Source organism: Gallinula chloropus, assembly GCF_964237585.1.
Source record: "Gallinula chloropus genome assembly, chromosome: Z".
In the NCBI taxonomy this organism is placed as follows: domain Eukaryota; kingdom Metazoa; phylum Chordata; class Aves; order Gruiformes; family Rallidae; genus Gallinula; species Gallinula chloropus.
Window position 1 is genome coordinate 14072607 of NC_140089.1, and position 14099 is coordinate 14086705.

At 42.4% G+C, this 14099-nt stretch overlaps 1 protein-coding gene across 1 annotated transcript in view; it reads left to right on the forward strand.

The window, feature by feature from the left end:
* Window positions 1-261: 261 nt before the first annotated feature.
* MUSK (muscle associated receptor tyrosine kinase) overlaps window positions 262-14099 on the forward strand; it is a gene marked incomplete at both ends in the record, with an annotated part of 55147 nt that continues 41309 nt past the window's right edge. The window contains 5 exons of the mRNA XM_084278358.1: window positions 262-340; window positions 4541-4667; window positions 7886-8037; window positions 9355-9482; window positions 9991-10132. Coding sequence (XP_084134484.1) covers window positions 262-340; window positions 4541-4667; window positions 7886-8037; window positions 9355-9482; window positions 9991-10132 — 628 coding nt within the window. The remainder of the gene's footprint in view (window positions 341-4540; window positions 4668-7885; window positions 8038-9354; window positions 9483-9990; window positions 10133-14099) is intronic.

Genomic DNA, 14099 nt, shown 5'->3' on the forward strand with positions numbered 1-14099 from the left:
TGCTTAGAAGGAATTCAGAAGGGATTTGCTTTCTCTTGTTTCATGAGCTCCACGCTTTCACACTGCCCGAAGTGGATACGCACCAGCTGGCCACGTCCATCACTGCCTCCGGGTGGGAGAATTCCTGATTATACTTAGATCCAGCAGACCCCACTCCGTCATTAGCAGAGGAGCTCTGCTCGTGCACTACTGTCCGAAATGCAGCTGGCCAGGGGCTCTGCACGCCTCTCCTGAAGGAGCTGGATGCCTTCTGGATCAAACATGAACGACCTGCTGAAGATGCCCCTGGTGCACGTCCTCACCCTGGCAGCCCTCAGCTTGGCTGAGACAGTCCCGAAAGGTTTGCTTGGGTTTGCTTTTACTTTGCTCTGCTTCTGCCACTTGCTGAGGGAGGTTTAGCAAAGGGGAGGGTACCTCTGGTAATGGTGGCACTGTTACCGAAAAGGGCAAAAATGTGCTGCTTTCAGTGGTTGGTTCACTGCTTTTAGGAGAATAGCAGTGAAATTAATCTTGTAATTGTCTCTGGGACTGAAGGTTCTTTGTCTATTAAGAGCATGTAATCCTGTTGTAATGGGCAGGGGAGACATTTGGGTTCAGGCTGGGTGGGATGGACATTTCTCATGTCAAAGGAAGTTTACAGGTTGTAATGTCTGTTAGCACCCATTGCAGCAATATCTGAGATTTGTGGTTTTCCGCATGCATGTTTATGCTTATAAATATATAAACCTCAAAGAATATGTAGCTATAAGGTCTTTACAGAGCATATATATATAAACACAAATATACCTGCTTTCTATTGCATATAATATAAAAGTTACTATACTGTCTTCCCTTCCTGTGTGCACACACTCAAAAGGATACATGCACACATACTTTTAGCCAACACAGAACCTGAAGAAAAATCTGTTTAGAAAAATCTTTGAGGTATAAAGAGCAACAGTGGTATTCTGGACTTACTGCCTGGTAGACCTGTGCATGAAAGATTTTGCTGCATGACAATTCTCAGAAGCCATTCCAAGCATACCAGAAACTTTGCAGCTTCAGGAAAACAAACAAAAAAAAAGGGTCAAGTAGGATGCCAGTAGTCACCTGTTAGGCTAACATCAGTGCTCTTGCAGGGCTGTGCTCTTAAAGTTGTTACTCAGTTTGACCTCAAAATGAGAAAAAAAAAATCTATGTAAAAAGTTTTGAATTAAAATAGTTAATTTTTTTCCCAAGGCACTGAAACAAGCTGATGAACCCTGGTCTTTTTGAAAGCTGTTGTAAGATGGGTTGGAGACACAGAAAAAGCAAAGAGCAAAGAGATTTTTGTTTTTCTGGTGACACAGTTCAATAAAGTGATACACATCCTTTCTTAAAATGTCACGGGTGGTGATTTGTCTTGTTCCCTGAGAGGCTGAAACATGACTACAGCCCAGTGGTGCCATATAGACGTTTTGCAGCAATAGATGGATAGGTTTTTTAGGCCAGATGAGTGGCAGCATCTCCAGATATCTGCAATGCTGCAAGGGGGACTGGCTCTGTTTTCTGCTTTGTTTTGGTTGCCTGGCTTGCCTTGTTTCAAAAGTGTGAATCCAAACCCAAAGCCAAGCAATTTGGGAACTTCTGGCAGGTTAGCAACAGAAGGGGATTTGGCTTTCTCATGGGCCCCATGACTGGCCTTGGCTCAATTGGTATCTCAGGAAACTACAGCTGACATCCAGACAAATGGCGCTTCTGTGCCGATGTACAAATTAATTGATTTTCAATGTTATGTAAATCCACAGGGCCACCAAAAAATGGCAGAGAGCCCCAGTGGATGGGTACAGAAAGGTTTGGGGCAATTTCTATATGTTGATAGATATGCTCATACATTCTCTGGATTTTATTTTCTCGTGTTCACTCATGGTAGTGAAGGTATCATAAGTTTTGTTTGCTGTTCTGAGAAAGCACAAACTCACACCAACACCTGAGCTTCTCAGACTGGTTTTAGAAGCAGGCACTCTCTCAGCCATTTTGGGTCTCTCTTGCCGCCTTGTGACAAAATGGCGGCACAATCCACTGCTCACTGTCCCCTCCAGGCACTGTGTGTCCTCTGGCCTCATGCCCTCTGTGCCCTCACACTGGCTGCTGGAACACTGCCTCCACCTCCTTGCTTACCTAGCACTCAGTTTTAGTATCAGAAAGGTAAAAAGGAATGTATGAGAAGGTGGCACGTTGCTGTTGTTGTCACAGTTGCTCTTCAAGGATGCAGAATTTGGGGAGGCAGATATGAAACGAAAGTTCTCTTCCTGCTTTTACCACAGGTGCAGTGCTGTTGGTTTGGACAGGATTTTCTAGGAATGTGGGCCTTGATTCTGCCCTAAATTCTGCGTGCGTTTGGGAGATGCCGGATCAGACCCCATGTAGGCAATATTGCTAAAGATGTCTGTCATGCACTGAATTAAAGAGATGCCATGCAAGTACTTAACTGTTTCTAGTGAACTTCTTTATATATAAAGTTGACAGCCCATATTGCCCAAAGAATAAAATAATGTCATTATGCATACTGGTTCTTGGTGCAATCCTAACTTCATTCTTTTTGAGAACGGCCATGCTTATCATAACAACACCGTTATAAAATGTATTGCTTTGAATTTTCATTACTGTAAAAATTTACATTTCTTGGGACTAATAGACTGTCCTTTCAGAGATCAAGGCATATGGAGAACAGCAATAAAAGCATGCTATACAAAATTAGATTGTAAAAATCCATTTCAGCCAGGTTTAATGGCTCAAAACCCAATAAACCATGCCAGAAAACAGCAGCGTCCCCATTGAAGTAGACAGGATAGACGGTGGTGGAAGTTACTCTCCTAATTTCTCCTAGCAGGGAAATTTGGCTTTATTGAGATCTTTCATGTGGTTTCACTGGTGTGCGATTCATCTGAGTTACAATACAAATTGTTACTTCTAGTGTGACTCAAAATAATAAGTTAAAGTCTGACAGAATTTTAAGTGGTGAACTCAAACAAGGAAACTGACACAGATGTTTTTAAACTGAACTTCAGTTAATATAATCTTTAGTGCTACCTTAGCTGTAGTATTAAGATCTTTTTATATAAATAGAGTCATTACCAATTATGAAATTTGAGGTCATATCATCTAGAAATACCGTTGAGGCAGATTTGTTCTAATGACATTTCAAATCTGTTAGCTCTTTTAGATAAACCTGATAGTGGATGCCAGCCCTTTCTTCCTGTAGATTCATTCCAGATGAACTCCAATGGCATTCTAATTTTCACTTTCATGTAAACTGAAAAAGCATTAAAACAAATGCTCTCCTTTATTCTCAGTCACTTAAATTGGAGGGTCTGTAATTTGCTGTTTGTTGTTTGTTTGTTTGCTTTTTTTGGTTTTTTTTTAAGGGAAGAGGCAAAATTAGTGTATCTTATTTTTTGCAGGAATTTAAATCTTACATAGAGGAGGGCCTGCAGATACAGGGTGGGCAGAATTGCCCTGTGAAAAGAAACACGGTGTGCCAGATACTGCTACAGTTAGTGAGGAGTAGGGAGATTCCTGTGTTCACTATGTATTTTCAAAGTGGTGTTTCAGGGACATGGTATGAAACTAGCTTATCTCAGCACAGCTTTCAGTGAAATCCAGTCCAACAAATATTGGTCTCTCGCAGTCATAGATTAAAAAGCATTCAAGAGCCTTAGGAGGCAATGGCTGCAATGCATACCATGAGCAGGGAAAGTGATTTGCTTGACGTATCCTTTGATCCCTTCCAGCTGTGCTTCAAGTCTTTGGCCAGGGCAACAGAAAGTGTTTCTCAAGATACATTAAAATAATGTATGATGACAGGTCTGTGATAATAAACATCAGATACCGCTATTAGACTTCTAAACCTGGTGCTACTTGGTTAGAAAAGGTGAGAAAAGGAGAATGTGTGCTAGTTATGTCACAAGTCTGGAAGACCTGAAGGGCCTTTATGAGCCTTCAAAAAATATAGTGCTATAAAACAGGGTGGTGGGTTTTTTATTTTTTAAAAAAAGAAGCAGTTTAGTGGAACAAATCCTGCACTAACAATGAAGCCCAAATCTCTAGTGCCAAAAAAGAGGCACTGTGTCCACTCCAGGGGGAGGTCAGCTGGGCTTCCGCTTGTTGCCTGTTCCTCGCACTTCCACCCTGGTAGCAGAGAACAGCCTCAAGCCGCACCTGTGTCCTCACACTACGCCAGCTGGTGCTGGGCACCTTGTGGGAGAGGAAGATTAGGAACAAAGGACACATTGGGCTTCTTGGAGCTGATGCATGCTTGGGTTACTCTGAGTTGCACCCTGTAGAGAGAGCAGAAGGGAAAATGCAGAAGCTGCTGCAGACAGAAGGCTGCAGTTGCAAATGCAGAGGGACTTGGGTTACAGTGAACGTGTTGGAAGTGTGCAAAGTACCTCTACACCTGGGAAAAAGCCATGGATACCTTGCAGGGACTCGGCTGCCTCCACCAAAGTGGTCTGGCAGGCTTTGTGCCTTGTTCCAGGAGGCACTGAGAGGTTTTCTCATTTTCTCTCCCTTTGCACAGCTCCCTTGATCAGCACTCCTCTGGAAACTGTGGATGCGCTGGTAGAAGATGTCGCCAAGTTTGTCTGTGTAGTGGAGTCGTACCCCGAATCGGAGATTACGTGGACACGTAACAGCATTCCCATCAGGTAGGGAGCAGCCCCAGCCCTCTACAGCTGCACCTCCTGCCAAAACTATCAGTGCTTTCCTTCAGGATAAAGGAGATATCTGGAAACATAAAACGGGATTGTGGCAGGGAAGAGAGTGAGAGGCTGTAAGTATATAGGAGTCTGAGTTCCTTAGGAAGAGACAGGAAAACCTGGGGGGTGCTTTTGCAGATACATATGTGTGAGATTGGAGACAGTAGTTTTCTGTTGCAAGCAATACAAGGAAATTGCTCTCCAGCTTCAGACAAAGCAATCTGCTCTGTTCTTCAGCTTAGACACTTATGAAGGAGGAGGATTCTGTATAATATTTAAAAGGAGCATTTCCAGACTTGTTGCCCAAGTGTCTTCAATGTGCTTGGAAACTGTGTGTGGAAGGAGTCATATCATGCTTGTTTGCTTCTAGTTCTGGATCTGCCCACAGGAAACTGGCTTCTCATTGCTATGTGTTAGCCACCAGGCATCAATGGCTACCGAGAAGGCAGCCTTGGAGACACGTTATGGAAGTTGCTACCATTGCCTTAGCTCTGTTACTAGCCAGGCTCTTGAAAAGTTAAGTATACCTGATCCTCCAGCTCTGAAATCACATTACGTCTGCCACATGGCTTCACACCAGTTTCTTGTTCTGTACTGCTGTTAGCAACTCCCTCTGTAAGGGAAAGTTACAGAACAATCTACATTTAACGCCCATTCCACACAAGAGATATTTGTGGTGGGCAAATGGTCACTTGAAACATGGTTCCTGCTGTTGCGGTCAAGTATCCAAAGAGCCCTTGGACCATTAACTTGGGACACTCCAAATAAGTCAGCAGCAGCAGGAGATCATACTGCTAGGAAGACCATTTTAGAACAGCAGAAAAGTGGACTGCTATATGTACACATGCTGGCCTTCTGAAACTGCTTGTTTTATTGCCTGCAACAGGACCTTGGTAAAACGCTGGACCTAGCCCTCTGACCCCAGACTTGTTTCAGAATGGAGGTCTGAATTTCCACAGCTGTTATTTCCGAATCCTGTCACTTACTCTCCTAATTCCTTCCCCATCAGTGACATCGTGCCTGAAAGTCAGGCCTGGGAGAGGAAGCCATTAATTCAGGAACACAGAGATTACATTCCATGCTCTTCCCATGGTCTTCACTCAAAACCCCCCACATTTCAGTCTATGTTCTATATGTTTTCTGTATGAAAACCAGATCTTTTCCCATTCCAAGCCCCTCTTCCCACAGCTCACACACCTTTCTAAAAGCCATCCCACTCTCTCAGAGACACAGTGCCTTTTTCACAACATCCACCAAAAAGGAAAATGGTGAGGTTGAAGACCTCATATGCTTCATTCCTTTACTAGGATTCTGGAGCAACATTAATCACAGCAACTATTTCCCTTTCCTGTAGACTGTTGGCATTAATAGTCCATGCTGCTGGATACAAAAGCTCAGTCCAAAGACAGAGAAATAGATAAGCTGAAACTGTTCCTGTTACTTTCCAAGAACTTGGATGGAAGTATTTGCACTGTGGAAAATGATCAGATCACTGAACTGTTTTTCTGAGGGAAGCAAAAAAAGCTTCTGTGTGTCTAATGTATCAAACTTCAAAGGGACTAGTTACTGCAAGGGATAAATATTGGTTATTTTATTTACAAAATTTACTTCTCTTGCCAACATCCCAACACCCTTGAACAGACGGATAAACTAACCTTCAAAATAAAACAGTATGTAAACATTAATCTTCAGCGGGAATGGTGCCAGGACAGAGGCTCTTGTCAGCACTAGTCTTCTCATGCTGCCTTTCCTTTTGTCATCGAAAATTGTGCAAGTAGACTGGCAGGTGTCCTGCATGAGTGAAATGGTCACGTGCCCCCATCTCCCTGGACAAGTCTACCCAGGCTGAGCCTTACTCAGGGAAAGAAGGGGATGGAGCCTGCGTGTCTTTTAGGCGACGGATGCATTCATTGTACTCTCTTCCCAGTGTGAAAAAGAGGAGATACCAGACTGAAAGTCAAAAGGCTGTTGAAAGGAAATACATGCCTGCAACAACATAAATGACACATTCAGATTACTCAGTGACTGCTGTATAATTTTTAACAGTAAAAGACAAACAAACCAGGACATACTTAAGTGTCAGGTATTTGTCATAGCTTGAAAGGCAATCCTTGGGTCAGATCCCTTTTGCTAAGGGGGATTTGTCAGAATCAAAAGCCAATTGCATGAAAGTGCTCCCAAAAAAGCATCAACAAATGTGTGAAAATCAAGCACGGAGGAATGTATGAAATGTTAGGCAAATCTTGTTCCACTGAAGTTTTTACTATGATTTCCCAGTTTTACAATGAAAATCAGAGATCAGTCCTCTGCTTTCTCACCACCTTTCTGACTCTCCCTTGCTCTCACACATTCCACTCACGTATGCATACCTCTCACTCACACATGGAGTTGGTCTTCACTCCGCAGACTTTGTTACAATATTCCATGTCTGTTGCCTAAACTTTGTGGCTTTTCACGGCTTCTCTGAAGTCTCTGGGTTAAAATTGCTGCCATTGAACTACAGCTACCCTTGCACCCTCTAGTCTTTACATGGTTTATTTTCTTCAGCATGTTTCTTTGCTGGTTTGTTGGTTTGGTTCCCCTCTCCCCACCCTGCAATAGACAAATCTCCCCTGGATGCAAGCAAAAAATACTTGGGTTTTTTTTGTTTGTGTCTGTTTTTCACAACAGTAAAAAATCTTTCCATAACATCTGTTATAAAAAAACCCAAACCCTAAACTTTTCTTTTAATTTTGGTTTAAATCTGAATTTTCTTTAAAAACTTCAGCCAGTTCCATTTCCTATACAGGCAGTCCTTCTCTTGCACTGAGTGATTGTATCTAAAACAGGACCCAGCTGGATAAGATTACTTGTGTTCACGCCTGTTCTTGGCCAAACAGAAACCCAGCTGTGATATATCCTTAGTTGGCCAATACCTGACTGATGGAAGAATTGTCACCACACTGGTAGCAGCCAGGAACTGCACGGTCAAATGGCGACCAAACTGAATCTTAAGGCTCAACTCAACATTTTTGGTGCCTTCCCTTCTCTTTGCAAGTTGAAAATACAAAGTAAACCATAATGCCATGTGTAGTAGTGCCGCCCATGTTCCACAGAGACAAATGCAACTCCCTGTTCCCACCTGCGGCTGCCCCTCCAGCCCTGACACTCTGTGCTGTGCCCCGCAGGCTGTTCGACACCCGGTACAGCATACAGAGGAACGGGCAGCTCCTCACCATTTTGAGCGTGGAGGACAGTGATGATGGGGTGTACTGCTGCACGGCGGATAACGGGGTCGGAGCTGCTGCGCAGAGCTGTGGGGCTCTCCAAGTGAAAATGCGTAAGTGGGGATGTGATTTCTCCTTCCTGACGTGTGTAATCGAGAGCAGACCCCCAGGTATACCCCCTGTGTTCAGAGCAGACCCATGCTCCTGTGGGGCTGGGCAGTCTCCTGATGCAGAGGCATGGCATATAGGATCGTGCCTTAATTAAAAGCAGTTGTGATTCTTTGCACTGAATAACACAGACTTGTGCAAGGATTGGAGGAACTGTTTGCATAGCAGAGGGTAAAGCCCGATGCTTTGAAGAACACCCTTTGTACAAAGCTTTGTAAGAGCTGCACAATTAGACAGATCAGACTTCTGCAGCAATACTGCATGAAACCCCTTGTAAATTTTTTAAGTATAAGATTTCACTAATCAGCTTTATGCCTGAGGATGGCAAAAGCTCGTAAATGCTGTTCAAATGTTCTTAATACAGGGCTTGAGAGGTCTGGAGCACCACAGTGTAAATCTCATCGTCCCACATGCAAGCAGTTATATATGTGCTGAGCTTGCTGAAGCTATGCTCAGATGGCTGCAGTTATTTACACAAACTCTTAAAGGGGCAGCTGAGATACATCCTGGCTAAAGCATCTGTTTATAGGAAAGGATTTGCTTGTGCTAATGAGCATGACCCTCCAGGACTGACAATTCTGAGGGTCTCCAGCACCTCAGTCACCTGCAGGTGATGCTCTCTGAAGGTCGGAATCATGCAAGTGAGGCAAAACTTCAGATCTTCCAGAACACTGATGTGAAGATCTTTTTTTTTTTAAAATCTCAGCTCAGAGTAAGATAAGCTGTATTTTTCTATGGCTAAAATGAATGTAAATTTGTCAAATATAAACTTTTTTTTTTTAAGCATACTTTCTCCTTTTTATTAACATAGTTATAAATCATTCAGTTGGGGACATTATAGAATTTACATGCCCTTCCTGAGCTAAGGACAAGCCTGAGTTAAAACTATTTCAAAACTGATTCACTCCAGATCTGAGATTTCACACAAGACACTGTTTATGCTGTGAAGAATGTCAATGCAAACATTCTTCAATATTGGAAATACTCTTATCTGGATTTGGATTTTAGCCCAGGCACTAATTCAAATGACTGTCAAACTCCACTCCTGAAAACAAATAACCCTTGCAAGTGAGCTGCTCTTGCCTCCATAAACTGAAACTCTGCATGTTGGGCTTGAGAATTTTTTTTTTTCTTTCCAAGGCAGCTCATGACCTCTTAATACCACTCTATATTCCAACAATGTAGATAAAAAAATAGAAGAAATTTTGTTGTAATTTTTATTCTGGTATCTCAAATATAATTTTTGACTTTTCAAATTTTAGGACCCAAAATAACAAGACCACCTATGAATGTAGAAATAATAGAAGGGTTAAAGGCTGTTCTTCCATGCTCTACAATGGGGAATCCAAAACCTTCTGTTTCCTGGATCAAAGGAGAAACAGTTGTAAAGGTGAGTAAAGAATAAAATTTAAGTAACTATTTGCTCAAGGTAATGTGTTAAGATATTAGTATCAATTACAGTATTTGTAAATTTAAGTTGCTAGGAAGCAAGCATTTGGAAAATCCAAGGCTCATCTCATAAATGTCTGCATCTGCAACGATTCTGCCTATAAACCGGTCTCTGTGTATCTATATTTTATATTACATATTTATGACTTCTAAGTGTGGCCAAATGCTGCTGCATGCACTTGTGAGTGGACTCATAAATAAGAGCTACTGAGACGCTTAGATAAGATTTAGGGCTCTTTTGAATCTATAATTCACTGATCTGCAAAAAGAGGGGTGGGTGAGTACGTCTTTACATTGAGCAGGAAGAGCTGGCCCCAAATCCTTCAGCTGTAGGACAACACAAGCAATTTTCATGTGTGTAAGCCCAATCTTGGCAAGCAAATATTTGGTGCTGCTTGTGTGCAGCCTGCATGTAGAGTCCTCACCTCAGTTCCTCCTTCCCCCGGCAGGAGAACGCCCGCATTGCTGTCCTTGATTCGGGGAATTTAAGGATCCACAACGTACAGAGAGAAGATGCAGGGCAATATCGATGTGTAGCAAAGAACAGCCTGGGTGCAGCCTATTCAAAACCTGCCACAGTGGTAGTGGAAGGTGAGTAACCCTTGCACTGGGCTCCAGCTCCATACCCGACTAACTTGAACTAATCTGAAGTATCATCTTGATGTCAACAAAAACGTCCCAGGTGGTGACCCAAAAGATAGAAGAAGGGAAATGAAAGGAAAGGAGATTGAGAAACAGAGGGGTTTTTTCCACACTTGCTCCCATTGCTGACTGATGGTGAAAGGGACTATCTGTGATGGGGACCTTGTCCATGGCTGAGTAGGCCTTGTCCATTTTGTTTGAGGAAGGGCTGCCAAATACTTTTTTCATGAGTTATGGTTTGCCAGATGACAGCTTGTTTCTTATTTGAAAAGTCCCACTAGACCCATGGGTTTTACACTATGGCTCGTGGAGATCGACAAGTAGATAGTTAATGGCCCATGAAAATTGCTGTGAGGAGCCTGATCAGAAAGAGCTGCAGCTACACACAGTGAAGCCTTTTGCAGAATTATGTATATGTCCCTCTCCTTTTCCTCTGTTTTTCCATCTGAATCAGTTGATTATTCAGGTAAACAGAGCTTTTCTCTTCGAGGAATTCAATTTTTTTCTGCCTGCTAATCCAAACACCAGATAGATTTTTAAATTCTGGTCTTTATGTGCTCAGTGTCCATCTCTTATTTACAGAAGATGTTTGTTTTGTGGTATAAATCATCATTTTCAGAGTGGTGAGACTAGTGGACTGCAAGGGAACCCAAATGTAGGCAATGAAGCATTCAGTGTTCCTGATCCCTGCAAGAGAAGGCGTGTTGGGTTACACAGGATTTTGTGGAGTGGGAGGAGGGATGACTGACTCAGTTGATGAACTGATTTTTATTTCTTATTCAGAATGACTACTGCAGAAAGTGAAGGGTCTCCATTTGCCTAGTAAGCTTCAAAAGATATTTGCACCTTGCATTTGTCCTGGGACTATCAGAGGTTACTTAGGGTGCAATCTCATTTCTAAGGCAACCATGAATTTTCTTCTGGGAGCAGGATCAGGTATATTAGATCCAACTACAAATTGCTGTATGACTGCTGTTTCCTTAAACAATACTTTAATTGTTCAGTTGTTTGGGTTTTTTTTAAAATAATATTTACATGTACAGAATGTAAGTAAATATCCTTAACACATGAAGGCAGCTGCTCTGGATTCAGAGCTGTACTTCTCCTGAGCTAAAAAGCGATGGGGCAAACTGAAGGCACTTGAATCTGGCTTTGAACAGCTTGGGTCCAGGGTTTAGGTTTGGCTCTGTCACTGAGACTGTGGCTAAAGGCTTGTCAGGATATGCCGGTGAATGGCAAACACTTGGTGCCACATGCACAACACCCGCACCCCCCACCCCACCCCCACAGCCCCCCGCCCCTTTTCATGCTGAAGGACCTCAGACACTGAGATGTTATTGCTCCAGATCTATCAGAGCCAGTTAGGGAAGCTAAAAGCAGGCTGTAGCCCCACCGAAATATGGTCTGCTATGGTTGATACCTTGTTTTGTCCCTATCTCCAGAATTATGCAGCTGCCTGTTTAATCAAGAAATGGCAAAATAATCCACAAACATCCGACTTGCAAAGGAGAGTCTGTATGTGCTCTTTTTAAAATGAGGAAGATTAGTTCTTAATTAATCAATGGGAGCTCAGTGCTCTCACAGAAAATATCCCCTCATGTTGCATTCATGTCTTGGGTGAACAAAGCAATGCTGTTCTCCAGGCTTGCCTTGGTTTCTCTGGTAGGGCACCCATATAATATACCTTGTTTCAGGCTGCCACCCAAACTGGACTGATGCATGTTTGTTTTACTTTTTTGGCTTTCAAAATCCAGAGGTAATGATCCTGACTGCAGCTCACTGTATATGCATATTCCCCCCCATCCCACTATTTTAGATTAATTCTCATGGATATTTAGCTTACATACATGTGCACATACTTGTGTATGCATGTGGGTGTGTGTCACACATGCATACCCCTCTGCACATCTCCAATAACTATTTTCAGTATCCATCCCATTCTGCCTCTCCTACCCCCTTAGTATCTGCATTTTAAAATAACTCCAAGTAAATAATAGTCTGAAATTGCTTGATGCAGAAAAATCACACTTCATTCAGTCTTCTCTGAGCTTCCACTATGATCAGAAAACTTATAAAAATATGCTGTTTGTTGCCTCTCTGTAATAGCATTACAATATTTTTTCTTAAATCGTGGTGCTACCATTCACTGGAATTACCACCCTGCGTAGTTTTGCTTAATATTGACGTAAAATGACTATGCGTGGTTGGTTATCTCTGAATATTTAATCCAGAAGTAAATGCCCATTCAAAGAGCAATGCAAGTATTTATGCCTAGCTAAATCTAGATCAGTCCTGATTTTTGAAAGAGGCTGCTAGTTTTCTGTTGTGAGCTTCCATTTTATGGGGTGCTTCATGAGTCCTGTAATTAGTTTCATGCAGAGTTGTCTAACTCCAGAAAGACCAACTTGCTGCATGCTGTCAGGCTGTAAGGTTAGGCACATGATTAAATGACTTGCTGAAGCAGGTGATTTTCCACATATTTTTTCTCTATTCCTCGTAGACTTTTCTTAACTTTTATAATAGTGGCATCTATTTATTATACTTAAAGCACAGCATTGGCTATTTTACAATCTTTATAATTCTTGAAGCAAAGTTGAAATAATATGAGCAACATTTTTAGATGAATATTCAAATGCAGTTCTTGACAGGAAGAAAGCAAGCAGTAGAGCCCTTAGTCAACTGATTTTTCAGTTGTTCCTGATTTTCATCTGTGAATGAGGGTAAGGAGATAAGGATACAGTGGGTGCTGCTCCCTGCATGGGCTGGTCTGAAATCAACACAGCCTGCTTTCTCTCCCAGGGCACATTTGGGGTGCTAGAGTTCAGGTAAGAAACTAGTGAACTCTAATCAGTTAATGAGATTTAGTGTCCAGAACTAAACCAAAAATTTGACACAAGAGAGCAGGGACAGGACTTGAGGACTGGGGGGGGACACAAGAGGTACATGCTGGCCAGGAAAGCCAAGTGAGGTAGGCAGCCCTCCTGCTCAAGGAGGGTTGCACACTGTTTTTACATTCTTGGTGTGTGCTGTAGCAATAAGAAGACAAATGCCTTTGGTTTAGTTCTGAGGGGACATCTTGGGGAAACAGGGTTGGCTCTCTTTGACACATGCTGGGGTCACTATGAAGTGGTCCTCCAGCAGCACACTAGTTTCCAGTTGTGCAGAACATGCATTGAGACGGTTTTACCCCATTCAGTTCCTTTGTTGAATTTGTTACAGCCCATGCAATTTCTGGAAGAAAGACATAGTAGAAGGACTGGTGTGAGGCAGAAGTGCAATAGGCAGAAACAAGCCTTCTCCACACTGCTCTGTAAAGCAAAATAAATGGTCCATGATCAGTTTTCTTGTTCCATTAAATTTATAGAGTATGGGGATAACTTCCTGTTGCTCAGGTATGTCCAGACATGGTTACAGGAGGTAATGTGCATTAAGATAAAGGAACAATACTATAATCTTGGCTATTTGCCAAAAACTCTGTTTTTAATTTCCTGGAGGCAACATTTCTGACCTACAGTTTGGTATTCATTTTCTGTCATCTTAAACATTTTGCTAACTAGCTGCTTAAATGCTACATTACTGGTTTTGATAATGAACACTTCTGATAACCCTGGAAGAACATTTATACACTCAGCGAAGCAGCACCTTGCCAAAGGACTTGTACAATTTTTCTATTGGTTGCTGTACTGATGCCCAAAGTGAATCTGTGGCCGAGAGGTTCCTGGATGACTCCAAGATACAGAGCTATGGTAGAACAGAAACATTTGCTTGCTTACCTTATCTGTGGTTCACACAGATGTCAACCGGCTGAAGCTTATTGACAAGATGTTGTCTGAGATGGCTGTTTCATCCACTTTTACCTGAGATAACTCTTTTTGAAACAAATAGGAGAGCAGCCTTTAGGAATGTTGAGAATTGT